The sequence below is a fragment of the Chlamydotis macqueenii genome, chromosome 20 (genome assembly GCF_036417535.1).
Source record: "Chlamydotis macqueenii isolate bChlMac1 chromosome 20, bChlMac1.mat, whole genome shotgun sequence".
Taxonomy (NCBI): Eukaryota; Metazoa; Chordata; class Aves; order Otidiformes; family Otididae; genus Chlamydotis; species Chlamydotis macqueenii.
The window spans coordinates 2,539,626-2,566,891 of record NC_141575.1 but is presented as its reverse complement, the minus strand read 5'-3'; the positions used below and the strand labels follow the sequence as shown (position 1 = coordinate 2,566,891).

At 44.2% G+C, this 27,266-nt stretch overlaps 1 protein-coding gene across 4 annotated transcripts in view; it reads left to right on the top strand.

The window, feature by feature from the left end:
* The window catches only part of DAB2IP (DAB2 interacting protein), a 154,400-nt gene that overhangs the window by 7,098 nt on the left and 120,036 nt on the right, over positions 1 to 27,266 (top strand). For all 4 annotated transcript variants that reach the window (XR_015260698.1, XM_086763580.1, XM_086763579.1 and 1 more), the window contains exon 2: positions 12,058 to 12,161. Coding sequence is in view for 3 of the 4 variants with exons in the window: in XM_086763580.1 (XP_086619706.1) it covers positions 12,058 to 12,161 (104 nt within the window). In the remaining variant the exon portion in view is untranslated. The remainder of the gene's footprint in view (positions 1 to 12,057; positions 12,162 to 27,266) is intronic.

Here is a 27,266-nt window from a genome sequence, read left to right as displayed (position 1 = left end):
AGTCCTTTCCTTCTGGTAGAATCTCACCTTCCCCTAACAGTGTTGCTAAGAGGGGCTGATTACTCTGAAGGGAAATAAGTAGCAGAATTGCTCCCAAGTAATGCAGAGTTTTCATCTAAAAGCCATAGGTAATAAATGAGAGGTTAAAAACACTGCTTTGAGTCCAAAAGTGAATTGCTTCCAAAAGCACGCGTAGCGGGGTTTGAGCAGGCTTCTCATGATCGCTGATGTATTAGAGGAAGTTTGTCTCCTTACAGCTGTGGCAGTCCAAACAATTTAGACACAGAGCTGCCTCTTAAAGCTTTTAAACCTGTATTTCCCTTGAAGGTCTTCTAGTGTGCTACTAATCCCTTAAGTTATTGCGCTGAAGGCACTCTGTAATCCTTTAATTTACTCTGCTCTCAGTAGAGATGGGGAGTGAGCGGGGGAACTTCCCATCGTTGGGCATTATCAGTTTTGCGTTTTTCGACAGAATCACTAGCTGAGGGTAGTCTGCTTTCCTTCTGAACACTGCAGAGAATATTTTAAGTTTAGATATTAATTGCTTGTGCGTTTGTGTTGAGGCACTTTAAAAAAGGGACACAAACCCCAGACCCTCCTTACTCATTTCCCTCGTTTATCAGCCTTAGGGTCGGGCTGTTAAACTGCATTTCCTCAGGCCCCTTTGGAATGGAAAAATGGATGGCTTTTTGAAAACCGTGAATTCATGCCCAATATAGAGCTGGGGAGGGTTGAGAAGCAGTGTCAGCCAAGAAGCAGTGTCAGCCACAGGTAGTTTCTGGAAGCTTCATCTCCCCAGACCCACAGGAGACAAAGCTCCTGACTAAATTTTCTTTGGTGGTGCTGAAGGTAAAGCTTGATGGTGACGGGTCGTGCCTAGCAAGTGTCATGCTTTTTTTTTAATAATCACAAATACTATAAAAGGCTGTCTAGAGCAACACATTGGTTACCTGGCTTTGGAAGGTTTGTCCTGTCCGTTGCTTCTTGCTTGCATGACTGTCACATGTTTTTATCGTAGGTTTGTTCTTGAGAGCTGGGCTGGGCATCTTGAGTGCTCGTTTGTGAACGCTGACTGCTCGGCATTACTTCAGAAGTTCATTTTAAGTAAGCATTGAAGCATTCACTTTGGGGAAAAACATGCTCTGCAATTGTAAAGACTTTGAGAAACACTGACAGGAATAAAGACGGCCAAAGCTTTGCTTCATTAACATTTACACTGAACAAGGAATCCTCGGATGCTGAGCACTTAATGTTTCTTTTTGAAGAAACCAATTTATTTGAAGTGCAAGTTTCTTTTGTACATTATGTGCTCACATTTTTGATTTCTTACAGCACTTCTGCATCAGTGAATTTCTTGTGGAGTCGGAGATCAAGCCTGTGCTTGTTCTGAAGTGTCCAAATGTGGTAATAGGTGGACTGTTGTAAAATTTGGCATCTGGAGTTAAATTACAGGATGCTTCTTAAGCTTCTTGGTTACTATAGGAACAAGTAATAGTCATCCTTCATGATTAAGCAGTGTCCATGGTAACCAAACGAGCAAGTTTTAAATGAAAGATATTCTCCCTTCACATTTTTAGCAGTCAAAGGTTAACAGTTATTACCTTTATACCCTTGGATAAGAACAAATTTTGATCTGGCTGGCGTATTTAAAGTGAGAACATTTGGTGTTCATTTACATAACTTCACTTCTAGGACCAGCTGAAATTTGGGTGAATACCAAACTAAAATTTCTGAGGGTGGGGTGTGTAGTGCGTTAATCTCCCCAGGAAGAGTGAGTGTTGTTCACAATGTGTGCTAAATTGTTCTGCAGCGTTGCAGCATGTTGCCAAACAGCTACCGTATGGCTCCTCAGAGTGCCTGCCGTTCCGTGGTGGAGGAAGGAATCCTTACGCATAGCCTGCGTAGTTTTTAGGACGGAAAATTGTAGGTAAACAGTGGCTATCACTTAAAAAAGCATGACAACGCAATCACAGAACTAGCACAATTGCTGTAGGTTAGCTGCGTAAAGGAATATAGCAGTTTGAGTGGTGGTTTCTGTATGTTCATCTGTGGCATGTGATTATTTGCATGAAATAAGAAAACACCACGGCTTTTTATTGTTTTCTTTCCTGTTTCTTTCATTGACACGGGCAATGTTTGCTTGAAAACGAAAAGGGAGCCTGTGAAGCTCACACCGCGAGTGTGCTTCCAGAGCACGTGTGTGTAAGAGAAACAGAGACACCCACCCACCCCCAAAGGAAATATCAGTCACAAGAAATTAGGATTTTCGTTCTGCAATTAGAAACTGTGGAATGTAAAACAATTGCTTAAAAGACTCTGAATAGGTAGAAGAAAGAGACATGAGGAGCAGCGGGATGAACGGGAAGCGTTTTCGGCCGCGCTGTGGGGACATAGGCACATTGATAGATCGCCAGCGCTGCATTCTGACGTGTGTGTGCGTACACTCCCGCATCTGCACGCAAGCAAATGCAGAAAATTTGTGTAAGCACTCACCTTTACAAACTAATCAGGCTGGCAGAGAAAGTGACACTTCTTATAAGCATTGTCTTCTATCTGATGCATGTTAAAACAAAGGAGACTTGTTTCTTTTTGGTAGGGGAACTCTTAGGTCTCCTGCATAAACATTTGGAAAATCAGAAGGATTCTCAGCTGTCCCTGACACTGGCCCTAATCCTAACCCTTGGTAACTGCAACTGGAGGAAGAACTGTGTTTTCAGACTTTCCTGTCACTGCAGCTTTTTCATGCTGTCTTTCCGTTGCTTCATCAGGAGACATGCGATATGTTGTCCAATCGCTATCCATCCGTTATTCCTCTGTGTTTCCGATGAAGCTGTATCCTAAATAGCCAGTGTTAAATCCCACCCTCCTGCTTTCTTCAAGAGTATTAAAGTTCCTCCCATGTTAAGGCAATCTGACTTGGATTAATTGGCTTTGGGCATGAAGGCTCTTCCAGGCTGATGTAAGAGCTGCGTGTACTGTGTGCATTTCAAATCTTCATGTTTGGTCTATTATGCAGATGGATGTGAGCAGAGATACGTATGTGACCCCATTTATCTCTCTAATGAAGTGCCATCAATAGAACATCTGTTTCTTTGCTGCAGAAGATGAAACCTCTGATGAATCATGCTTATAAATTAAGTATTTATTTATTTAATTTGCATTTTGCCAGTACAGACCTGTTACGGCACCACCGCGCACGACTGGAAGAATGGCCTAGTAATTAAACTGTGCAAAGTTCTCATTTGTACTGCGCTGCTGCTCCACACACAGAGTGAACTGTTCTGAACCGGCTGGTAGTTCACCTGTCCAGGTCAGCTATTAGGAAAGCCCCAAACCAAACACGAGAACGCCTTCCCAAGGACACAAACCACGTTGACGGGAGGCGAAAGCGTGGCTGCGGTCTGGACGCGTATCGCTCGTCTCGCTGGGGTTGCTGCTGTGGCGCTGTTTGCCTTTGGGCTTCTTAGTTCTCTCTGCAGTTGGAAGCAAAGAGGGCCAACGTGCCACAACACAAGCTGTTCTTGTGAGACTTCCAACTCCCTTTTGCAGTCCTGGGATTTTTACTGAAACGGGAGGCCCGGCAGGACGTGCGTCAGCTGTACTGGAATCACTGAGCCCGAGCTGCAGGAGGGGCAGCCCCTTCTCCAGCCGCTCCGCTGCAGGGATCCTGGGAGATTAGCCAAGGGCTACGGGAGACCGGCGGGCAGGTCTGCTGCTGGCCACCTCGCGCTGGGCCAGCGGTCTGCAGCCCTGGGGCTGCTGGCAGTCGCAAGTGGAAGAGGGTTGGATCCTCCCTGCCCTGTCCCGGGTGGCGTGTGTAGGTGGCATAGCCTACGTCCGCAGCGACAGAGATTACAGAAAGTAGAAAAGCTGCTCCTTTCCCTCAGATTGCCTCTGTGAATCAGCCACGCAGATGAAGTGCTGCAAGAAAGCAGCACGGTAACAGTTTTGAATCTTTGCAGAAATGCTAAGCATGATGGATGAACCTAATTTAGATCTCCCCAGAGCTGACTTCTTGCTCGCCGGACTCCACGTTGCTTGTCTTTATCGTTACATGGGAGGAAGCTGGTGTTCCACTTCACTTTATCATCCTTTCCAGTTTAACCAGGGTATTAGCGGTCTCCGTGATCTGGTCCCCAACCAGGCTAGAATTTCATCTCTTTCTGATGTATTTTTAAGTCTGTGCTTGATTTCCATTTTACCGTGGAGAAAAGGCTCCTAATGATATGCCGTTAGCAAAAGACGAATTTGTTCTCTAGACATCGTACCAAAGAAAGATAAATATCATACATATTTTATTTCAGAGACTGATAAATAAAGAATAAAAATAGCAAATATATATGTACATACCTAATTTTAAAATACCAGACAGAAAAAATTAAGTTTGTACTAAAGGCTGCTGAATCAGCATGATTTGCTGTTTATTTTTAGAAAGGAGGATTAATTTTCTAGATGCCTTATAGTCTCTCCCTGGCACCAGACTTGGTGTCCTGCAGCTATGTCTTTCTTTTATGCGTGGATCTGATCTGTTTCTTCACTTTTGTGGTACAGAGAAGTTCCTTGTGTATGTTTTCAGACTCCTAACGCTGAGAATTATTGACGTTTCCCCTCCCATTTGTGCTTTTTTCTTCTCTCCTTTCATTTTTGCCCTCTGGGAGTATTTTTTTTGCTGACAAATACGTCTAATCTGTCTCCTCAGGTAAAGGAGGGTTTCTTTGAGGGCAGAATTTGCCCGAGATCCCCATCACCACGCCAGACAGGGGAAGGCGGTACCTGGCGAGGGGATGTGAGCTGGCCAGAGGAGAGGCGTTAGCCGGAGAGCAGTGGCAGGGACGGAGGGGCGTACAGGAGAACAGGGAAAGTCCTTCTCACTGTCAGCCGTGCTGAACATCGCCTGAACGAGCAGATGAACACCACCAGAGAGAGATCCGATGTCTGTGTGGAAGCAGGTCCCTCGGGCTGGGTCAGCGCTCAGGCTGGTCAGCGCGGGGCCCTCAGCTCTCTCTAGTGAGAGGCTGCGCTCCCCTGCCCGCTGCCGGGGGTCGCGGGGCTCGTCCCACCTTCCGAGGGGGGAAGGCTCGGCTGAGCTTTCCAGGAGAGAGGAGGCTGCAGAACTGGGCAGGCAAAGACCAGAGAAAAGGGCAGTAAGTGCCATTTCTGCGTGCACACATCAAAAAGCACCTCGGTGTGCTGCTGGGAGAATAATTCTCTTACTGGGTAATATTAGAGAAAACAGGGACAGATACACACCAAGTACACGGAAAAATAGCGCAGACTTCTCAGTACCAGATCCCAGAGCCGTTACTAGCACTTGCTGAGGAGCAGCATGAGGAATTTAAAATACCACACAGCACACGGTGTTGGGGAGCCTGGCGCAGAGGCGATGTGAGAGCCATTGAAGTGCACAGCGTGCTATGGCAAAGGTCAATGTCACTTCCAATCATTATTTATCAAAGAAAAAGCTCTTCTTCCAGAAGATGTTAGTCCCACTTGGAGAGAAGATGAGCATAATTTTTAGCTGATGAGAAACAGCGTGGTCTGGTGTTTTCTGGGAGCTGAATTGTTTTCTGTTTTCCAGGCAGTCCTCATACGACTTTTCAGGTCACACAACTGTCCCAGCCACCCTTCTTGTAGCCGCAGAGGATGGCACGGCTCTGAGTGGTGCTTCAGGTGCCTTTCTGTGCTTCCGGGCAGGGACGCAGTTGAGTCAGAGACGGCATTGCCCCTGCTCAGCTGAATGTCGTGGTTTCGTAACACTTAAGTCATCTGTGAGGGAAGCAAAGGTAATGGTAAGAAGCTGGATCTGATGCTGTCACTGTGGATAGCAGTAGCTGTAGGCATCCAACCAGCCTCTTTTTGTTTAATTCTAAATATTTTGTGCCAGAGTGTAGCACAAAAGGCAAGTAATGATCCCAATTTGGTGGGGTTTTTTTTGTTTTCTTTATAAATGGTTAGATAAGTGAGATTTCTTTTTTTTTTACAAGCTACGGTTCTGTGAACAGTGTCCTTAACTGTCTGAAAAGGTAATGAGAGCATGAGAAAATGTGAAGCTGTTTCTGCTTAGAGCGCTAAATGAGTGGGGATTAAATCACTGATGCTGATGTAGAAGAGCTGTGGGCACAGCCAGTGGGATTGCTGTGCTTTGTAGAAGTGTACAGATTCTAAGATGCAAAAAAAAAAAATATTTTTATTCCAACACAAAAAGTGGTGGTGATGCTAATCTTTATTAGCCTGGGGAATATCCACTCTGAGTGTTCATGAGCTTTGCTTTTAGATGAGTCTGTTTTTTCAGAGGGCAGCATTACCTGCCCTAAACTTTTGCTTCACGACCATTTTCATTTAAAAGTCAATTTTATTGCCTAATAAAGGTTTGACTTTTAATTAATTCAGTCTGGCATAATGCTTGTCGTATTGCTGTAAGGGATCACCTGGAATTCGCTGAGGGATCGGCAGGGCGTTGGGTGGTACGTTCCAACGACCAGTTTTCAGGTGACTGAAGAAGGAAACTGGCCTCGCAGCCGTGCTGCTGGTCCAGCCGAGGGGAGCAGGGAGAGAGCGTTAGCGAGGGCGTTCGTGGCCTGTCAGTGGGTCCTAACTGACCTCTGGCCGCTGGAAATCAGATATTTTTGCATCTCTGCGTCCCGTTTAAAGTTATTCATGCCTCGTGAAGGGGGAACTTGGCTCAACTCAGCATTATTATTTTCTGTCGTCGTTTATTCCTGGGGTAAAATTTTCACTTTTGAAAAGTGCCTCTGTTCTAACAGCAGCTTCTAAATACCCCTTGGGATTCAGATTAAAGATCCAGCTTTCTTCCTGGACTCATATTGCCACCTAAAGCTGTCTGAAATGTAGATTTTTCTGCAGCCTCTCTTGCGTATTCGGAATCACACAGACACTACAAATATCCGCTCTCCAGGGATTGTTTTTAATTCAGTGCTACTGTGAGCCATGTTAAATAAATAACTTCTGTCACTGCGTTCCTCCTCCTCTCCTCTGTTGGGTTTGTAGTAAGGAGTTATTAGATAATGCAGAAATTAGAGGAATAACACCTAAATTCATTAAGCAATAAAATTAATTCACGGAGTGTAATTGTATGAGCAGGAGACCGGTAATTCCTGTTCCCTCTGGTTTCACAGAAACTCCGCCCTGGTAAGCTTTCTGGGGCACCCTGGAGATGTCGGGCGCTAAGGCAGCGGGGCAGGACAGGGCACATCGTCGCCTCAGGTCGGAGCCAGCCTGACCTCTCCGAGGGCTGCGTGCAGGAGCTTCCCCACCAACTTTTGGTTCTGGTGAACTCTTAGTTTTCTGCGTTCCATCCAGACGATCTGGTGATGTTTTATTGTCCTCCAAAGTCTCCTTTCCTCAAAGCACGTCACTGCCGTACGGTGCAGGGACCTGGCCTCCTGCCGCGTCTCCCCAGCGCTGCTGGCTGGCCTGGCATTCCAGTCATACTTCTCTCCCTTGCTGCCTCTGATGAAGTCATCATCGCTACTTCTCCTCTTATTCCTGGCTTGTTCGGAGTGCCATGGCATGTGTGTTGCTGACAAGCACGGCTTCCTTTTGGTGAGTTGAGGGAGACGTTTTCTCGTTGCTAACTTCTCTGACGCTCATTCCGATTTGTACCTCCCTTTCTTGTTTGGAGCTGGAACAGTTTCCTTCAGAAACTCAACTTGCTGGGAAGTGCCTGCTTGTTAATTATTCCTTCCAGCTGATTCCCTTTGCTTTTATTAATACTGTCTCTTCCCCTGGCTGATCCCTGGAATTGTGTGTGAGAGGAGAGCAGGAGAGGGGGAGAGCGTGAAGAGAGATGAACAAACAGAAGGAGCTAATGTATTTCGTTCCCACTAATGAGAGCGTAATCCTGATGATCTCTTGGACTAGCTGTGATTCACAAGAGCAGGTAATGCAAATGCAAAAACATCTCGCTTGCTAAGTGAAAAGTAAACAGCATTAATAGTTGTGTGTGTGTGTTACACGTGCTGACCTGCTCCGTAGCAGCGTCTGAGAAGTTGCAACGAGGAAGGCAGCGATGCCGAGTGGGTTATACGAGAGCTCTGGTGCCAGGAGTTCCTCACGGTCTGTTCTGCTGATGATGTCCTGGAAGCCTTGGAGGGGATTGCCCCGCTGCTCTGTGACTGTTCCACAGCGTGGAGGGCAGCCGTGGAGAAGTGTAGTAGGGGTTAATTATTCTGTCAATTCAAATGCTTTGAATTAGTTAACAAATCAAATGTGTTTATTGCTTTACGGAAACAGTTTTGGAAATATTCATAAGCCCCAGGTCCTAAATTAATGTGCAGTGTTTACAGTGCTGTGTGCCCTGTTGGCAGTGAACGCAGTGGGATGCTTTCAGCCCTGGCAGCTTAAAAAAAAAAATCCTGGTCCAACACACATCAACTGTGGACCCAGCTGTGTGTGATAACCTGGGAGAGGTGTCAGGGGTTTGATGATGTCAAGGAATTTTCTCTTTTAAGATCTTACCTTGCACTGGGGAAAACCCAAAACATTGCATCCTTCTGTAAATGTTTGGAAAAGCAGGAAGCACTTCTGTTTGTTTTTTCTTGCTTCTGTGATTGTGTAAGTGGATGAGCCCCAGCCCAGCGTCGATCCAGGGCAGACATGGAACAGTGCTGCATATGGGGAGATTTAGTACGTGGTCACGAACGAGAATTAGGAGGGCCCCCAGGAGCACGGTCCTACAGCGTGCAGGGTGGACGTAAAGCAGAGTGTGAGCAGAAATGCCTGGTTATTGGGCAAGCTTAGACAAGTACAGTGAGGAGAAAATGAGATGAGACATTTCCATCAGAATGGTCACAGTCCTCCTCGAGTGACTTACAAACCTTCTCCAGGCCAATTTTGAGATTTTTAAGAGCTTCTAAAGGGACAGGTAACATACTTAGGTGGGCCTGCCTGATTCCATGGCCCAACAGTGATTCGACAACTTCCTATTGCTCATCAGTATATATCCCATCCTGTATCTGGGTACCACATTGCGGGCAGTGGAAATGGCAGAGAATCAGGAAGCTGTCGCTTGCCGTGGGCACCCGTTTCCGCTCGCTGGCATCTCTGCCGCTGGGTAACGTGGCTTTCCTCGCTATACCCGAGGAGTCACTTTTCAGATCCAGTATGCCTGCGCTATAATCCTCATTTAATGGACTGTTACTTTCCTGATTTTCAGGCCTCTATGTCATAAAAGAAAGATTTGGAGGTTTTAAGTTCATAACAAGTTGAGAGCTTTGGGCACAGCAAATAGTGTCCTGAGACTCTGGGAGTTTAAGTCCTCAGATCAAATCTGATCTAGAGCAAATACATGGACAAATGAAGGTATAATCCTGGAATTTCTGTGCGCTGAGGGGTAGTGTTCAGCTAACAGAGCCGTTCACTGTCTAGCGAGGATGTTATCTGATAATACTGAGTGCTTCTGGAAATGTCACTCCGTGGTTAGCTACCAGCGGTAATACTGTTCCTCATGGAATCCTTTATCTTGGGAGACAAAATGGGCGGCAGGCGTTCATTAATGACGCCTTGCACTGTTCCCGTGGGATTTTAAAGGTTTTTATCAATTGCGAATCTGATAAAAAGTGTCAAAGCGTCCAAGCATCACACTGTGCGGCCGTAACAGGGTCAGCGTGGGACCCTGGCCTCCTCGTGCTGCTGAGAGGTGTGACAGAGCCACCACCGAGCCTGTCCAGCCAGCGGCGCGGCGGGGGCTCGGGAGAGGAGGAAGATGTGTTAGAGGTTGTAAAGAAAATGATGAAGTCAGACACTGAATCTGATCTCTTGTAGCTTGCTTGTCTTACGCACAAGTGGGCAAATTCGTTAGAAATCCCAGGCTGGAAGGGATTTCGGGAGGTCACCTGGAGTCCGTCTGCCCCAGGGGAGGCGAGGGAAGGACGCTCCTTGTACCTGAGCCTCGCCTGGCGGGAGACCTCTGCCGCGAAAAGGTTTTAGCTGGGCTTGAGCCTACATTTATCTCTCTGGACGATCAATTCCAGTGTGTAGCTGCCCGTGTCAAGAGAAGACTTGTTCCAGTGGCTTACCTGAACATCTCCTGCTGTAAATGAAGACATTTCTTTTTCAGCCTCTAGTGGCTATGGAAAGAGTTTTTATTATTGCCTTACAGCGACCTTTTACGTGGCGGCTGGCCGCCGTGGGGTTTCTGCGGGCTTGCTGAAGCAGACACGGCTCATGCCGGTGACCTGGGCATAGAGTTTTCCTCTAACCCTGGAGAAGTACAAAGGGCAGGTCAAACCTTTATGTATTCATACTGTTAGCTATGCAAACCTGCTCAGCCGTACATTCCTGGTCGTTAGGAGTTACTAATTTACCTGTAAGCTATTTTTACTTCCTTTTTAAAACAAACAGCTCCCCCCTCCCTCGCCCAAACACCCACGGCCAGCCCTCCTCCTAGTTATTTCTGGTTTCTTATAAAGAGTTTTGTAACGTGTCTCTCCTGCAAAGCCTCCCCTCTCCAGTGACACCCAGTGCTTAAACTCAGCTGAAATGGAGATTTGGCTGCAAATACTTTATGAACCATAAGCTTAAGAATTACAGGAAGCTTTAGGTCCTAACCCATCTCTGTATTCTGGTCTGGGTAGAGCTGATGTGTTTGCAGGCTCTGCTTTGGGTGTATTTTAACGATGAAATAAGAATTGTAAGAGTACAGTTTGTGAGTTTGGTATAATCAGACCCAGATATTAATCAGCCCTGGGTCGTTACACACTCTCCCTTTCCCTGACGTCTGACCTGCGCGGTTGAAAGAGGAAGCAGATTGACAGATTGCCAAGAGTGAGACAATCGTGCGCCTTGGTCTGGCAAACCGCTGCGGTGCGGGGCAGGAGTGCCGTAAGGAACCGGTGTTTGAAAATGAAGATGCACTGCGAGGAGATCTGCTCAGGCCTTTCTTTTGTGCTCCCGACGCTTTATATGGGCTTAACCTCTGCTCGTAAACATGATTGAGCTGTTACTCCCAACCTTCTTGCCCTGCTGTAGAGATCTGTATAAAGGCATTTTCGTAACCTTCAAAGCCACGCGTGGATCTCTGACCCACGCAGAGTCGTACAGTGGGCTGTGCGCTGCCCGCCAGCCGGGAGCCTCCTGGAGAGCCGCGGCACTGCTGGAGGAGGAACATCCCTCCGCCCTTCTGTCCTGTGTCCGCTCCTGAGAACGCTGTAGTTGAGACGCCTGAGTTTTTTCCTTGAAATTATCACAAAATGCCTATATGACCATGACCGGAGGCCCTGCCCGTTTTCTAGCCTTCCTGATCAACGTCTTGGAGATGCCGTCACCTTTTGGGTGATGGAAATAAGGGCTCTGGAGTGGTTTGAGAAGGGAAGCTTGTTCCAAGGTCTGAGTGCCATTGAATGGCAGCTTCGAAACAGATCTGTTTTTATGAGCTCCATAGTGCTTTCAGAGAGAGTCTGTGAACCGAGGGAACACCACCTCACAACGACAGTTGCTGACCTTACCTAATATCTTTTTAAATCCTCTCAGCGTCAGGCATATTTGTTAATTTAGCCTTTTCACTCCCCTCCCTTCCTCAGCAGCGGGGAAGGAGGTGAGTGTTCCTATCCACATTCTGTACTTCAGCAAATGTAGGATTTAATAATTTTTTTCTTAGTTACAAAGCAAATTGCTAGAGGAATTAGGGAGGGAACTTAAGCATCTTGTGCCTGTAACCCCATTAGCAGCTTCCCTTAGGAGCATCCCGTCCACGAGTGCACGGATCTGTACTTTGCATGTAATTCTCACTCAGCTCCATACATTTTCTGTTTACCCATCTGCAGACTGGAAATAATGATAATGCCAACCTGCCAGGCATTATCTGAAGCTTACAGTTGTATAAAAAATGCTAATTGTTGAAGGTGAAAGTCTTGCTGATTGAACATTGTTCTAGGCGGCCGTGGAAATACGAGCAGATACAGCGGGGCGGTTGTGTTGGCTCATTTGCAAGGGCATCTCAAAGGAAGAAGCCGGGTTTTGCATGGCCTGCTGACGCTCCTGGGCTCCTCGGGTGCCTGTGTGTTTGTAATCGTCCTTTGTTCTCTGTCCCGTCCACAGAGTCCCCCCCGGAGAGGTGTGGGCAGAGGCGCAGCATGCCCAGCGGGGTCACCGAGAAGAACCCCACCATGGAGCCTGCGGCCACGACGCCCTTCCGGGTCACGGTGAGTGTCTCCCGCCAGCTCAGTGATGGTTGTGGCATCTTAATGATTATTATGGGGTTTTGCCGGAAGGGAGAGGAACTTGCTCATCCTGAGAGAAGAGGTGGTGTACGTGAAACTAGTTGATTACTTATTTTTAAGTAAATGTGTTGTTGATAGGTACTGCTAGCAACAAGCAACTGTAAAATATTCCTTGGTAAAGCAGCAAAGTTTGAGTTTGAATCTGGAGCAGTTTGGGTAAGTTGTTTGACTTGGGAGGCTTTCTGGTGAGGTTTCCTCTGTGAATCCTGGGGCAGGGCAGTATATTCATAGATACGGGCTGCAGCTGCACAGCACATCCTCCTGCTCCTACAGAAGAGAAAATCTCCTGTGTAAGAGCTTGTCATTACCTAACAGAAAAACTGCCAGGCAGGTGGATTCCCCGGAGCCTGGTATCCTCTCCCAGCAGGAGCCTAGACGAGCCGTTCACTGGTTTCCATTTCTCCAGTCCTTTTGCTTTGAGATGTTTGCTAATATCACTGTTCTGTTGTGATAGCAGTATATAAAGAACGGGAAGTTGTTTGGGAGTGGAACAGAGCAGCAGCACCAGTGTGAATAACAGCGAAAGCAAAATCAAACAGGAAGAACAGGGTCTTGTTGCTGCGTGGAAAGGGCACTTCTGTGTCTGTCTCACAGAAGGGAACCAGAGACCCAGAGAAGTCAGAGCTGGTGGTTGACGGAGGGATCCGTGGGTGCTGAGCCCTAGCTCTGTGGTGCTGCGCACGGCAGAGGAGCTGCCAACAGTTTCACTGCAGCGTGAGGAAGTGTAATGGTCCAACCGCAGCACTGCCCTCTCTCTGCACTCCTCCAAGATCAGGTGTTTGGGCTGGCTCCTGGCTTTATGAGAGAGTCCCTGTCAGGCCTTGGAGATCAGTTCCGGAGTGAGTTAAGTCTTTGTTTCTTCTTTAGTTAGAATGTGCACAGCAGTATTTGCCACTGCCTCCCCTCTGATGTAAGTCATCTCTCTAACATACTGTAGACATTAGATAGACTTCTAGAGTGAGTCACAGTAACTTTTGTCACAAGGATTGTTTGATGTAACAAATAATATCAAATCCAAGTAATTACTTAGTTTTGGAGTACACTCAGCTGACAAATAGAAGCACAATGGTGGGATCAAAATAAATATTTTTTTTAAAGTGGGCAATAAACGTGCAGCTGAGAGTAGCTGGGATTTTTTTTTCTAATGCATCATCAGCCTGGACCCGCCTGTAGTTAATGCCATGGAGCCTTGGGAGGCTGGGACTTATCTGAAGTTATCATGGTCTTTTGGGTAACATTTAGGGTAGTCTCCAGTAACAGTAAGAAAGATTTAGACATTTAAAAAAAAATAAGTACAAGTATAAAGTATAGACAGCTGGAGATGGATATACCCAGTACAAGCAACAGGCAAGGCAATCAGTTCTGTTTCCCGGAGGAAAACGCGTGGATAAGTTTGCACACAATTGTTTTTATTCAGAGAAGAGGCAAATGGTCTTGGAGCTGATTTTCTCAGTATATGTTTGTAGGTTTTTTCTGCAGGCCACACCTACTTTACAGGCTTGGCTACTTCATAACAAACCCAGATGGGCAGGACCAGAATTTCAAAGGAAAGACAATGGTGCAATCTGAAAAACATCTGAGCACACCCAGTTCACCTGAGAACACTTGCACCGATGAGTGAGTCATTGATGGCAGTTTGTGTGCGTAGTTTATCTTAGTTCTATAAATTGTGAGTTTGTGAATGCATAGCATTCTCTGTGGAGGTATGTTCTGTAGCTGTTACATGCAAACACATGCTGAATATCTGAGAGTGTGGGTTTTAGTGCTGGCCTGTTTGCTACGTGAAATGGGGAAAGTGATGGAAACAGTGAGTGGCTGGCAGGAGAGGAGTTCTGTTTTGAAGGAGGGCATACAGTATGTGGCAAATGCTGGAGATAATGAAACAGAAAAACAGTGAAGTGTGAGATGCCTTTAAGCCTTTGCTGTAGGGGCATGCTTGGTTTTCTTTTTTTGGAGCTGATGACAGTTATTATTCTAAGGACCCCTTGTTCTAACAGGTCAAAACACAGAGGGGTCGTCTTTTGGTCTGACTCCCCTTGTGCTATCACCTTCTTGCTAAGCAAGGTGCATCTTGTTTCAATTCCAAGAGGGAAACTAATTTTTTTTTTTCTCTGACCCCCGTGTTCCACAAGCCGTATGCCATCTATCTGAATTGATTATCAGTTACAAATGCCCTAAAACTCTGAGCGGGGCAGACAGAAACACGGTGAAGCTAACTGAATAGCCGTGCTTTTGCTTTGTGCCTTCATTTATCAGAATCTACTTCAGTAAATGAGGATCTTTGGACCTTAAACAATGGACTACTTGTTGATGAAAAAGGCAAAGAATGATGAGAAAAGCTGGATTCTTTGCAAGACAGAGGATTCAGGAGTATTTTTTTTTAGTGTGCTTGTAGTCAGCGATAATAAAGTGCTGTTTATTCCTTTTCCAATGGGATATATCCTGCGTTATGTTTTTAGAGAAGTTATTCCTGTCTTTAGGCAGCTTAGCTCTTGTTAGTGAAACAGCCTTTGTGGGCTGTGGTTGCTTGCTTTGACTGGCTCTGTTGTCCACTATGGATTAAATAAGGGCAGCCGTCGCATGGGTCATACATAGCATTTGTCTTCTCTGAGTTACAATGCACTATCATCTCATTTCTGTTCTGCCCAGCCCTCCGAATGTTATTGCCATTAATATGAATGGCTTCATTACGTACAGTTTTTATGGCTTCCCAGATTTCAGCAGATGTCTGACTTAAGAAATATATGCTCGCTCACCTTCCTTCATTAACCAGAGGAACATTAGCACTCAGTCCACTCCAGCCACTGGGAATAGTAATTAGTGCTTTAGTTTAGTGGTAATGGGATTATTACTTTTGAGCCTGCTGCTGTAGATTTTGATGTTGTAAGCTTTTCATATTTTACAGCTGATTGTTCTTCCCTGACATCTCCATCCTTCTGCTGTTGAGTCTCCAAGGGACTAGGAAGCTCAGGAGCCACTGGATTCAGCTGTATTGACAGTGTTGCACGCCCAGTTGCTTGCATTCATTTGAAATCTAAAGCAAACTAGAGTGGAAGTGCTCCCTTCCCATACAGAAGTTTGCCAGGCAAGTTACAGTTAATTGGACATTGTAAGTTTTGTAGCAACTTTGGAAAACAATAGCTCATGCTAATTTTTTTGAGTTATAGAAAATAACCTTGAAAATCAAGTCTTAACATTTCTACATCTTAATATGTGAACTAGTTGTTCTTATTCCTTCTAAAAAAAGTTCTTAATAGAGCTTCTTAAAAATGAAAAATATCTAGCCTAGTCATGTTGTAAAATGATCATTTTCCATGTAAACCCACCTCACTTAACTTCTGTGCTATCAGAGCTTTGTATGATCTGATGCAGCCTGATTAATTCAAGTCGCTCATCTGAGTGACCGCTCATCTGAGGTCCCTGATTCTGAATCTGCACTGAGCACCAAGCTCCATCTTCAGTTCTCAGTCCTTGTCTGATTGGAAAACCATGAATATACTTCACATTGCCAGCTACACAGTGCTTCACGTGGACTAGAAGAAACCTTTCTCACTGCTCCATGGGTGCCTAGAAATAGCAGATTTGGTGCGTTTCGGTATAAAACTGAAATATGAGCAGGGAAATTCTGGTCCTGATGAATTTGTTATACCTGATACACTCATTGAAGGGACTGACTGTCCCTTTGCAGGAGACGTCTTTAGAATTAAATGGTCTTGTTAGAAGCCTTCCTATGTGTCATGGTTCTGCCCCTTGAATGGAGAGACCTAATTAACAGGTGCTTCAAGAAAAGTCAAGTTCTAAGGGTAGAAACAGAAAGACAGGTTTGACTTAGCGTGAGATGTCAGTTAAAAAGTTGCCTGGTTAGGTGGTGACCTAGAGTTGTCTCCTCTGAGAATGGGGAACTGTCAGCAGCTGATAACGCTCAGGAGCTGTAGATACCAATGTAACCAAGGGCAAATGCTGGACTCTTCTCCATGGTGGGTGAAACCTTGCTGTTGACTGACATTTACCTGTTAGGAAAATACAGAGAGGCATTTAGCCTCTCTGCACTGGATCCAAATAGCTTAAGGTGTGAGATGGGTGAAATTTGTGTTGTATTTTATCAAACATGGGGACCAGAAGATGGGAGGGTCCGCTGGGTATTAAATCCTCCTGCTCTGCCCATCTTGCAGGGAAATCACGAGCAAGGGTGGGATTGTTGACGCTTGCTGTGTGATGACTTCTCTCCCATCTCATTAGAGTGCTGCCATCTATTGACTGCTTTTAGTAGAGCCTGATTTATTTAGTTCTCTGCAAATGTTCCAGGCCAAGCAGAAGTTCAAGTTGCCAAAGAACTTGTGCAAAAGAATTGGACTAAGTGATCGGATCAAGAAACCAGAATGATTTCTTGCTGTTAGTCTGGCTCACTGACTGTGCAAGGAGCCTCCTTCCAAGTAGAGTGAATTAGTAGAACATATGTAGTCTGAATATTTGTAAATGGTTTTAAAATGGCTCTCTGCCTCTCTTACAGAGCTGTGTCTGAGGAAGCATCTGTGATCTCTCTCTTACCCTGAAATGCTAGAGAGGCTTTAGAATTTTCTTCTCTCCAGACCTTTGATCCTCATTCTACTATCAGTCATTTGCTTTGCAGGGTCTCAGAAAACACTTCTGTGCTTCTTCTAGTTGAAGCCACACTGGCTACAAAAAAAAAACCCAACAAACCAAAACCAAAGCACATCACAGCTATAAGCTACCTGATCAGGCTGTCCGCCGTGGAATTGTGTAAATTGGATGGGAAGGGAGACAATTCTCAGGGAAGCTTCAAAGGCCAAACGCAGTGGTACAAACACACTCTTCCCTGACTCATTGTCTGTCATGAAGATGAGTATCGTCTCCTCCTTTTCTCATGTTCCTTCATCGTCTGCGTGTTGTCTGTTGTTCTGTGCTTCGAGTGTGATGTCCTTGGTGGTTCATTTGTCATTGTTCTGCCTTTCAGACCCTTTTATAATGAAGCATATGCAGTCACAAAGAAATATGAACTCTTTTTGGGTTTTAGTTCTTCTTTTGCTTGTAATGTTAACTTGTTTTCCAGTTTTTCTGCCCATTTGGGTTGAGTACATAGCTGAATTTACAGCGTTACGTTATCAGGTACTCTTGCAGCATTCCTCCATCTATCCTGTTTTTAATCCTTGATAAATGAAGTATTAAATACTAATGGCATATCAGTAAATTGAAACCCCTGGAGAGATGAAAGTGAGTAACCCTTCTACCATTCCTCTTCACTGAACATAATCCTAAATGATGGGATCCTAGTTCAAGCTGCTGTGGATGAGATATTGAAGGATTTTTTTTTCCCAGGTTTTTGCCATGCATAATATACACTATTTTCCATTTTGTTTTAATTTTTTTTTTTTCAAAAGCAGTCATGTAAATTATAATAGTTTGACTTTGGAGAATTTATCTTCCTGTATTATGTGAAGAGCTGAATGGTGCTCCTCTCGGCACGCTCACCCTGTCTTTAATTGAAATGTAATTGTTTACTAAACCATTCCAACTAGAAGGGAAAATTACTATCATTTTGGTCTGCGGCTGCATACATTACAGTGCTCCTTTTACGGGGTCTGAATTTAAGGAGAATGGGAACATTAGCACAGATGATATACAAACAGAAAGCTATTATCATTAAACTGTCAACTGCAACTGAATTTGGATAACCAGTGTAAGTGGCAGGAAGAAAGATGTAAATTAATCTGCGAATGTATCTGTCACTTCAGTCACCGTTTCTGGAACAGGACATGCTTGGGAGCTTTGGGTTTCTGAGCATTTTAGGGATTGGAAGAAAAACGAGGTCGTTTTGAGCATTTGCAGTTATTTCTAGTCTCCCTGGTACTGTTTTGCAAAAATTAGGAGTGCTAACCTGACTGTCAGGTTCTTTTCTGTCAGGTACAACAGCAGCATGCAGACTTTGAAAGCATCCTTTGCTGCTGGATAGAATTCCAGGCTCTCTGCTACGGTGCTTACTTAGGAGCACCCTCGCTTTACAGCTGGGAAAACTGAGGTAGGGAGAAGTTAACTAACTTTGATCATGCTGCAAAGCCAGGAAACATGTCCTGAGCTGAATTTCTTAATTTCTAATTCCCAGTCGTGGTGTTAACCTCTAGCTAAGCTACTCCTAATGACTTCTCTGAAATCCTCCTTCAGTTTCAAGAGAATTAAATATTCTTTTCAAACTTGATACTGTCATGTGAAAATGGGTGAGTGGTTTTCTGGACTCCCAAGTCATTGTTCCCAGGTCAGGCACGCGCCTGTCTTTTGTGCTTTCTCTGCCAGCACTCCATATTGTCAAATTTCCAATTGCTTGTTACTAAAATTAGAGCCCTCTGCCTTATTTTTCTAAGTCATCCTGTTAACGTAAATCTCTGGGTATTTTTGCTTTTTAATTTTTCAGTGTACTTTATGAGACATGGGATAAATTCTAGTCAAGACATGAAAGATAGGTTTTATTTGAAAAAAGGGAATGTTGCTGTTCTCCGTGCTACCTAGCACAGGAACTGGAAGATGAAACTGATTGGAAATACAATACGTTTAACTATTTGAGTCTGATCTTGTATATTGAAAGTTTTCTAAGTAAACTTGGAGTTTCCAGCATGGTCAAGGATACCTGGGACTGCCAGATTTCAGCACAGAGCGGCAGTTCAAACCACGGTGGATTTATTGTGAGCATCAAGCAGGAGACAGGAATGGCAGGATGAAAGACATGGTGCTGTGACCTGCTTCACTGAAAAGGACTCAGCGAGGCAGGGTATGGATTTTTTTTTTTTCCTTTTTGAACCGAGTATGATACAGGGAGGTCTGTTTTTCAGAGCCTGCTGCTGTCTAAAGGACAGTTTTACAGAAAGGAAGAGGCATGAGGGCTTATCAACCTCTTAATTCACGCACTGAGGCCACTCTTCTTTAAAAGTGTTAGTAATCCTGTTTTAGTTTTTGTGAGATGGAGCATGGTTTTGGACTGCTTTTGATTGCTATTAAACCAGCCTGGCTGGACAGCAAAGGCCTCTGCTCTGTAGGGTCTGTACGGACCACGGCCAGGCTGCTCCGGTACGTGGCAGTAAGGAGAGGATGGAGGGCGACCTGCTATTGTTAGTGCCTGTTAGATGCTCTGTATAGGAAGAATTAATAGAGCTCGCTCAGCTCCTGAAGGGCAGGGATCCACACCGCGCGCAGTCAGACCCTCGTATTTGATCTGCAGTGACAGCAGCTTCTGCCAAGAGGGAAACAGCCGAGAATCACTAAATTGCTCTGCCCCAGCCGCCACTGCAGCATCTTCAGGACTGGGGGACAAACTCACATTTTTACATCCTAGCTTAGGCCTAGGCAGTGGATTAACAGGGGAGCTTATGTTTCCAGGGAACATAAACTGAAGTACTGTGTAGTTCCTGGGCGAGAAAGGGGAAAACAAACATTTCAGCAAAGTGTCTGGCCCTGCAGTGGGTGTAAATTAGCACGATTCTGTTGATTTCGTTTAGCTATTCAAAATGTTGACACTTTCTCATCCTTTGAGGACAGCTGGACCCGCTCCCCTGGGGTGTGTGAAACCCAGTGGCTTTCAGAGAAGGGTTCAGGGTCCAAAGGAGGCCAACGGCAGAAAATCCTTGGAGCTGTGACAGAAGATCGCATCCCTGTGCCCGGAAAGAGACTGGAGACAGGGAACGAGCGAGAGTGAGACAGCAGCTCCAAGCTCTTCCCGCAAAACCTGAGCAAGCTTTTGTGGGAGAAACCTGCATTGTTCTCGTGATTTTTTGACTCTTCTTAGATCCCTCCATTCCTCCACTCCTGTAGAAGCAGTGTTGTAGCCATATGAGAAATACCAGCAGTTCCTGAATGTTTTCATGGAGAGAGCCCATGGGAGGAATATTTAAAATTTAGGCTCTAAGTAGGGCTAATAGGAAATGCTAATTCACATTTCATTCTTTTGATCAGCGTATATTGAATGATGATTACAGTGATAGTACTTGGCACTTCTGCAGCACCTTTCATCTGAGGCTGTTAAAGTGTTCTGTCAATCTGAATGAATTCAAGCTTGCAGTCACTGTGGGGCTGCAATTTATCACAATGACTTAAAATAAATGGGGAAACTAAGGCATGGAAAGATTATACGATTTTTGCCATCTTTCGTAATCTGTATAAAGGAGTAGGAACCGCATAGTAGTTCTGCTGGTCATCTTACAAGGAGCAAAACCAACTCAAGGCATCATTTGAGATGGTGAAAATGATTAAAATTGTCCAGATGACTGGCTTTTACTCTCTAAAACATGCTGTTTGGCATTTTTTTTGGTGGCAATTTCACAACGTAATGTATACTCAGGTGCTCTGTTTATTTTTATCTGTTGCAGTTATTTGAGTTGCCCCACAAAGACAGACAAAATCTCAAACTCTCACTGGATTTTTCGGCAACGTACTTGGATTCATATCAGTTCTTTAGAGTCTTCCATTTCCAAAGGATGATTTGAACAGAAATGGCTACCTCTTGCTCATTTCAAAACTACTAAAGAAAAAAAATGGGTAGCATTTCAAACTCTTCCCTGGAAATCCAAATGCCGACACGCTGTACTAATTAATAGGCTGTGGGAAAACAAATGAATCTGACTGGTTGCATTTCTGTGAAGTGAATGAAAGGCAGAAAGTAAACAAAGCAAAGCTTTAATTTGTTTAAACCTCTAGGCATTGAAAACATCTCAGATTGCTGGTAGCACAGAGAAAAGATGACCATTAAAATATACAACTTGACAGTGTCCCTTTAATTTGTTTCTGGGTCACGGATAAAGAATTGTGCTGCAGCTCTAAAAGGTAGGATAATAAACACATTCCATTCTCCTGCTTTTAATAGCGCTGATATTGTGCTTTCAGAAAACAAGTCAAATAGTGTAAGGTACAATTTGAATCTCATAGAGAGCTCCGGTAGAACATGACTGTCCATTTAATCAAGACCTTCATCTCTGAACTTTCTCCATTTGGGAATTTGTATTGCTTTAGCTCGTGGATATTGGTTATTAATGTAGATATTAAATTGATTGCAGTGAAATTAATAGAAATGGGTGGCGTTGCCACAGTTAACATTGAATGGTTATCAATAAATTTATTCCGAGTCTTAACTTAATTTCTGAGACATTTTTTCTCACTTAGACTGAACACTTCTCTGTAATCGCCATAGCTATGCCATATTTTGAGCCACAATTTCTTGGATTTTCATTGTGATAGACGGTTCACATGTTTTCTCTGTCCTTTGGTAAGAACTTACGGTGCTGTGACAGGAAATCATGGAAGAGATGCTCCATCCCAGTTGGGAGTGACTTTGGCTGTGTTGTTCACCCCTGTGGAAGTGTCTGAGCTTTAACTGGCATGGAAGAGCTTATGGCACTTTCTGTTGAGTAGGGTTGCTAAGTTAGATCATTTGGAAGTTGTTTTGGAGGTTTCTTCTTCCCATCCGAATCCCAAACTGGTGCTGCCTAATGTGAGAATGTTTCTCCAGGTGGTGACACTGTTGTTCCAAACCAAGTGCAGCCACTTGAAACAGCAGCTCTGAGGATGGTCTCATGATGATTACATGGTCTCATGATACTTGCAGCTGAATAACTTTTTATTACTGTGGGTCTGTGTGTAAACATACGTGTTAAGATAACATCGATGTCTATATACTTTTCTCAAACTTCAGTTACCATGGAAACAAGATTCACTTTCTCTCCCATACTGTTGCTTTTCCTTGGCACTGCGCTCTGGTAAGAATAGGCTGCATTTGTCCTCCCCACCCTCTTTTTTTCCCTAGTGAATGGTGACAGTCATGGCTCAGGCATCAAGGATAATTTGAGAACGCGATGGTACAAGCTGTAAAGCCTTTCCTGAGGTATTCAGGTATTCCTGGGCCTGGTGCTCTGCCAGCAACTTCCCTGTCTTTATCTTCCTCCATAATTACCATGGATCATATCTTACCTGCAACATTCTTCAAAGCACCAAGGAAATTAGCTCCAGAACTAATCATGTCTTTATTTCCTAAATTGCTCTGTGCAGTTCCGTACACCGTTCCGCAGGCTGTGATTCACGGCGATCAGCGTGAATTTCCCATGGTGTGACGGTCTGGCCTGATTATAGCAAACGACCGAGTTCCCATGCCTGCTTTGGCACTGGTGGGAGATGTGCCCAAGTGTGCGTTCCGGGCTGTGACGTGCAGAGCTGCGCTGATTCCTGTCGTGTTCAGGGAGCAGCTGGGAGTCCCGAGGGCTGCGCCACGACCCGGCCTCCTTGCCGTGACCGGGAGGGTTTCTGCGTGAGCTGCGCAGTCACCTCTGCGCCCCGCTCTTCCACGGCACGCAGGGAGCCTAAGGGAGGATGGAGCGCAGGTCTTTGTTCATCTGGTTTAGGCAGATGTTGCAGGAGTGGGTGGAATCTAGGGTTAGTTTTCTTTCTGTACTAACCTTACTTAGCTATTGGTTATCTACTCTGATACTGAGAGCAGAGATGGCCCTGTCTTTAGATGTACTTGGGACACAGGGATGTGGTATGGAACAAGATGGGAACTCAGCATGTCCAGGTGATGCTCCCCTGGGTCCCTACATCCATTACCTTCTGAGCATCATGGTCCTCTTTCAGAAGAACAGGTTCAAAAAGGCACCCATATACCTTGCTTGGTTTTTTGTACCTTCTGTCAAATCTAGATTTTTTAAAAGATTCTCAAATAGTAATTCAAGTTTTGCTGATATTAGGAGGTAGAGGAGGATACCTTCAGAGGAAACAAGTTCGACAACTCATGTGGCAGCTGGCTCTAACCAAGGGACAGCACGCAGGCCGTGCCTGCCTCCTGGCTTCAGACCCACTTAGGATGAAGCCTTCCCTGATAATTAGCAAGTGAGTAAAAAACAGTTAAGGAATAAATGAATGAGACTTAAATCTGCCTGATAGAACTGAAGTTTCCTGCTGGGTGACAAAATTCTGCTTTAAAGATAGTAAATCCACTGCTAATAATTAGGCAAGAAATAATCACTGCTAAGACCCAAAAATAGGATCTGCCACTTACAATGTCTGTCTTATTATTTTGCAGAGGGATAAAACAGCTATGAACTTAATTTTTGCCTCTAATTCTTGAAGGATATTATTTTTGCTTTATATATTTGGCAAACTTTCCACTGAGTGTCCTAGGAAACATAATTGTCAGCTGTGTTGTTTATCGGTACCTCACATCACGTTGTTCACCGCTGTAACCCGGAGATCAGACACCAGATACAAGCTGAGGAGGAAACGGAAAGGAGTAAAGGTGGGGTCAAAATAGCAGGGAGCAGTCTTGCATTGTTTTTCATTTCAATTCAAATTGGTGATTGAATATTTGTGATTTCAGCTGAGAAGGAAAAACTATTGGGCACTTTTCAATTTTATTTTTCACAGAGGGGTCAGGTAGAGACCTCAGTTCCAGTCTCCAGATGGAGGCATGCGTACTTCTAGCCTCTGGTTTCTGTTTTAATTAGGAGGCGACTTCGAGATTTTGATAACTATTTTACAGATTTATAAAACCACCTGAAGTTGGTTTGATTTCAAGTAGAAAGATTCCTTCTAACCCATCCTAAGGATTATTGCCTGTTACGGTCCTAAGCTTTCTTAATCAAAAAATTGTCTGAACTGTGTGTCATGAAGGATGGAAACTCCTGGAAGCAAGGCTGGTGTACTTCTGTAAGTGTCGCGTGTGTTATATATATCCCTTCTTTCGAATTTTTCTTGGTTTTTCAAAGCTCTTGTCAGAAGGTGAATCAAAGTGAAATACTCATTTTCCTAAGTTTTGAGGTTAGGACAAATGCGCTTCATCTTAAGTATTTTCACAATGCCTGGAAATTAAGTTGTGTGGAAAGGTAGATAGGGAAAAATCAAGACTGATGTATTATCTGAATTATAGTAGGCATTCACCGTATCTTCACAAAAGTTAACATTTTGGTTGGATTGCAGCTGTAATTATTGCTGAATACAAATGTTCCAATTTCAGCTTCAGAAATGTGGTGAAAGTCTTTGGAGCCAAGAGCATCTGCTTGAAACATGAGTTTCATATTTGAATGAGTAACTTTTACTGCAGAATTACACAACGCATCCCTACAGTCAAAGGATAATAGTAATTTTTTATTCTAAACATATCATCTACCAACTGCTTTTTAAAATTTATTGGCCCAGCAGCTGGTTTGGTAGGAAATGCGTTATTAAAAGCACACAAGATTTGTCAATGAAAAGGCAGTGACTTGGTGTTGATACTTTTCTGTAGGCTCAGAGCTGGTCATCAATATTGTGGAAAAGCGGGTAATCTCTTCCAGTATCTGCTCTGCTCTGAAGGTTTCAGGTGGAAGTGAGTAGGAAGATGCCTGGCGACAAGATAACCGTGACATGCGCGTGCTGCTCCGAGGCCATAAATCAAAATAGGGAAAGCACGTATAAAACACACTCATGAAACAGTTTACTCTGTATCATATAGTAAAAGTGGACTTTAAAAGAGAACATTAATGTAAACAGATTTATGGAGATGGTTTTCTCATCTCCTGTGTGTTTATTGTTTTGACATGAGGCAGTGTATTTGGATGGCTGGACTGCTGGCATAGGAATGAAGCATTCTTGAGAAGTAATCCTGGCTTTGTGGCGATATAGTCATTGTGGCAAATCACTTGGACACCTCTACATTCAAACTCATTTCCTCTGTTACCTGCCAGAAGAATCTGTTCTGACAGTATTTCCTACCTGCTGTCCCGCCTCTGCCTGCGCTCCCTCAATCCTCACCTTCTCGGACAGCAAGCTTGTTGAAGCATGGATCTTCAATGGACTGTCTTTTAAAAGGCATACTCTTATGTCTGGTATTGTGAAATAATTAAGTTAACCTACTTTATGTGAAAATATAACTTTTTTCCTGAAATCAGAGGGCAGATTGGTTTATCCCGACTGTTCACACGCAGGTTACGGACCTGGTATAAACGTCCTGAGCCCAACGATTATTTACCCTCTGGAGCTGAAGGTCCTCCCCCAGTAACAGCTCCAAAGCGCAGCTCTTGAAAGCTCCTGGGCTTCTCAGACCGTGGCAAAAGCGCCAAAGGACCGTGGACTGGGATATCTGTGGCCTTGCACTGAATTACTTATCGCAGCAAGCAGGACCCTTCGTATAGTTTTATCCCAATACCTTGTGCACAGGCTTGAAGTCTTAAAACCTGCAGGTGTTTTCACTTGGATGCCTTCTATAAAAAGTCTGAGTGATAGAAACCATCAGACTTTGCAGAGTTTGGTTGTTTTACATGCCTGAATGGGATCACCAAGCATCCAACTCTACACTGCTACCATGTCCTATAAATTCTTTATTTTATCTTTGGTTAAATCACAACTAAATTTTAAAAGCAGGAGGAATGTACTGATTCACAGCTGATATCGAGTGTTTAAGTCATTATTATGCTACAAAAAGTATTGTGAAAGTTTAAATTTATAGGAGTGTGAATAATTTCCTGTCAGCTGGGGATTATCCCTTTTAATCTGAAAGGCGCTCTCTTTCTCTCCGTATCTGAGGCTTCAGAAATATTTGCCTGATTGGAATCTGTTGCTCTCCATCATAAAATAAATCTCCTGCGTGTACAATGCATGGCAGACTGTAAATGTGAAACCTACTACATTCCTTGAGAGTCAATTATTTAAAACTGTATCGTAAGCAACTGAAGTCTCTGAACTCGTAGGATATGTTTTCAAAGCGTCGAGTAGTGGTTTAGCTGTGTATCTCCTGGATTTGAAGGTTTTGTTTGAAGTCACTTAAACTCTCATGAGTCTAATCCAATGAGGATGGTTCTTTAAAAAAAAAAATGTATAGAAAATTGTTGTGGGATTTCTTACAGGTCTAGAAATTGCTTTTCTGCCTACGGCCTTCTATCTTGCCTTGGGAATTTGATGAAAAACTGGGTGTTTCCCTCAGCGATACGATGGAGCCAGGTCTGTAGTAGATCTGTTTTTTGAGAAGCTGTCTGGAATAATTGCAGACATATCTGCCATTCCACAAGTAAGAACGGGCACTTTTTGAAGAGGCCATAATCTTGGGATGTTCCCTCAAATTTTCCTTGACGATCCTTGCTGTGGCTGGATTAGTTGTTTCTTAAAACCTTCCTTGGAGAAATGTCTGTCTTTTTATGTTACTCGATTTTACTCTCTGCAGTAAAAAGTCCCAGAATATGGATAAAGTGATGCATTTTGTTTGCTTTTTGAATAGCTGCCACAATTATATTAGAAAGCAGGCTTCATGTAGAGTATGAAGCCTTTTTTTTTCATGTACACACTACTGGGATCTTCAGGGACTATCGGAAGGCACTTGCTTAATCCTGAGGATGTCAGGACATAGTTTTTCCTCTCCTGCCATTACAACCTGCCATGGCGGTTGCCAGCGCTTGGTTTCAACTTCTGTTCAGCAATGACAACTTTGTTCTAGGGGACCAGAGATGCTCAGGAACCTAATTTGGGCACAGGAGAGAAAGGACAGAGCAAAGCAAGGCTTGGAGTCTCTTTTCCTGCATTCCAAGGGGAAGCAGAGTCCTGGATGGCACAGCAAGCTGGAAAACAGCTCCTGCAAGGAGTTATCTGGTCTGAGGAATGTTCTGTGTGTGAACAGTTTGTCCTTTCGGATGGTTGACTCCATTGTGCCAGGTAAAGAAGAAAACTGTTTCACCCCACTGAAATTTTCCCAGATGTCATCCTTGCTTGGCTTCATCTAGGCAGTTTTTTTTTTCTGGTCGCTTCTCTCTTTGGGTAAATAACTGGTTTTGTTCTTCAAGGTTACTTGCATTCTACCTGTATCTCTGTTTCTGCATCATTCATCCCTGATTGCTCAATTACCCTTCTCCTTTCTTCCTAAGGAATATTTATCTGTCTTGTTCGGATATGAAATGTTGACAGTATGATAATTACGGAACTGTGAACAAATAACCCAGAGTAGTGGGGTTTTGTTTTAATAGGAGAACAAAAGAATCCCAACTGAAGGATCAAGTGATCCCTGAATAACAATGG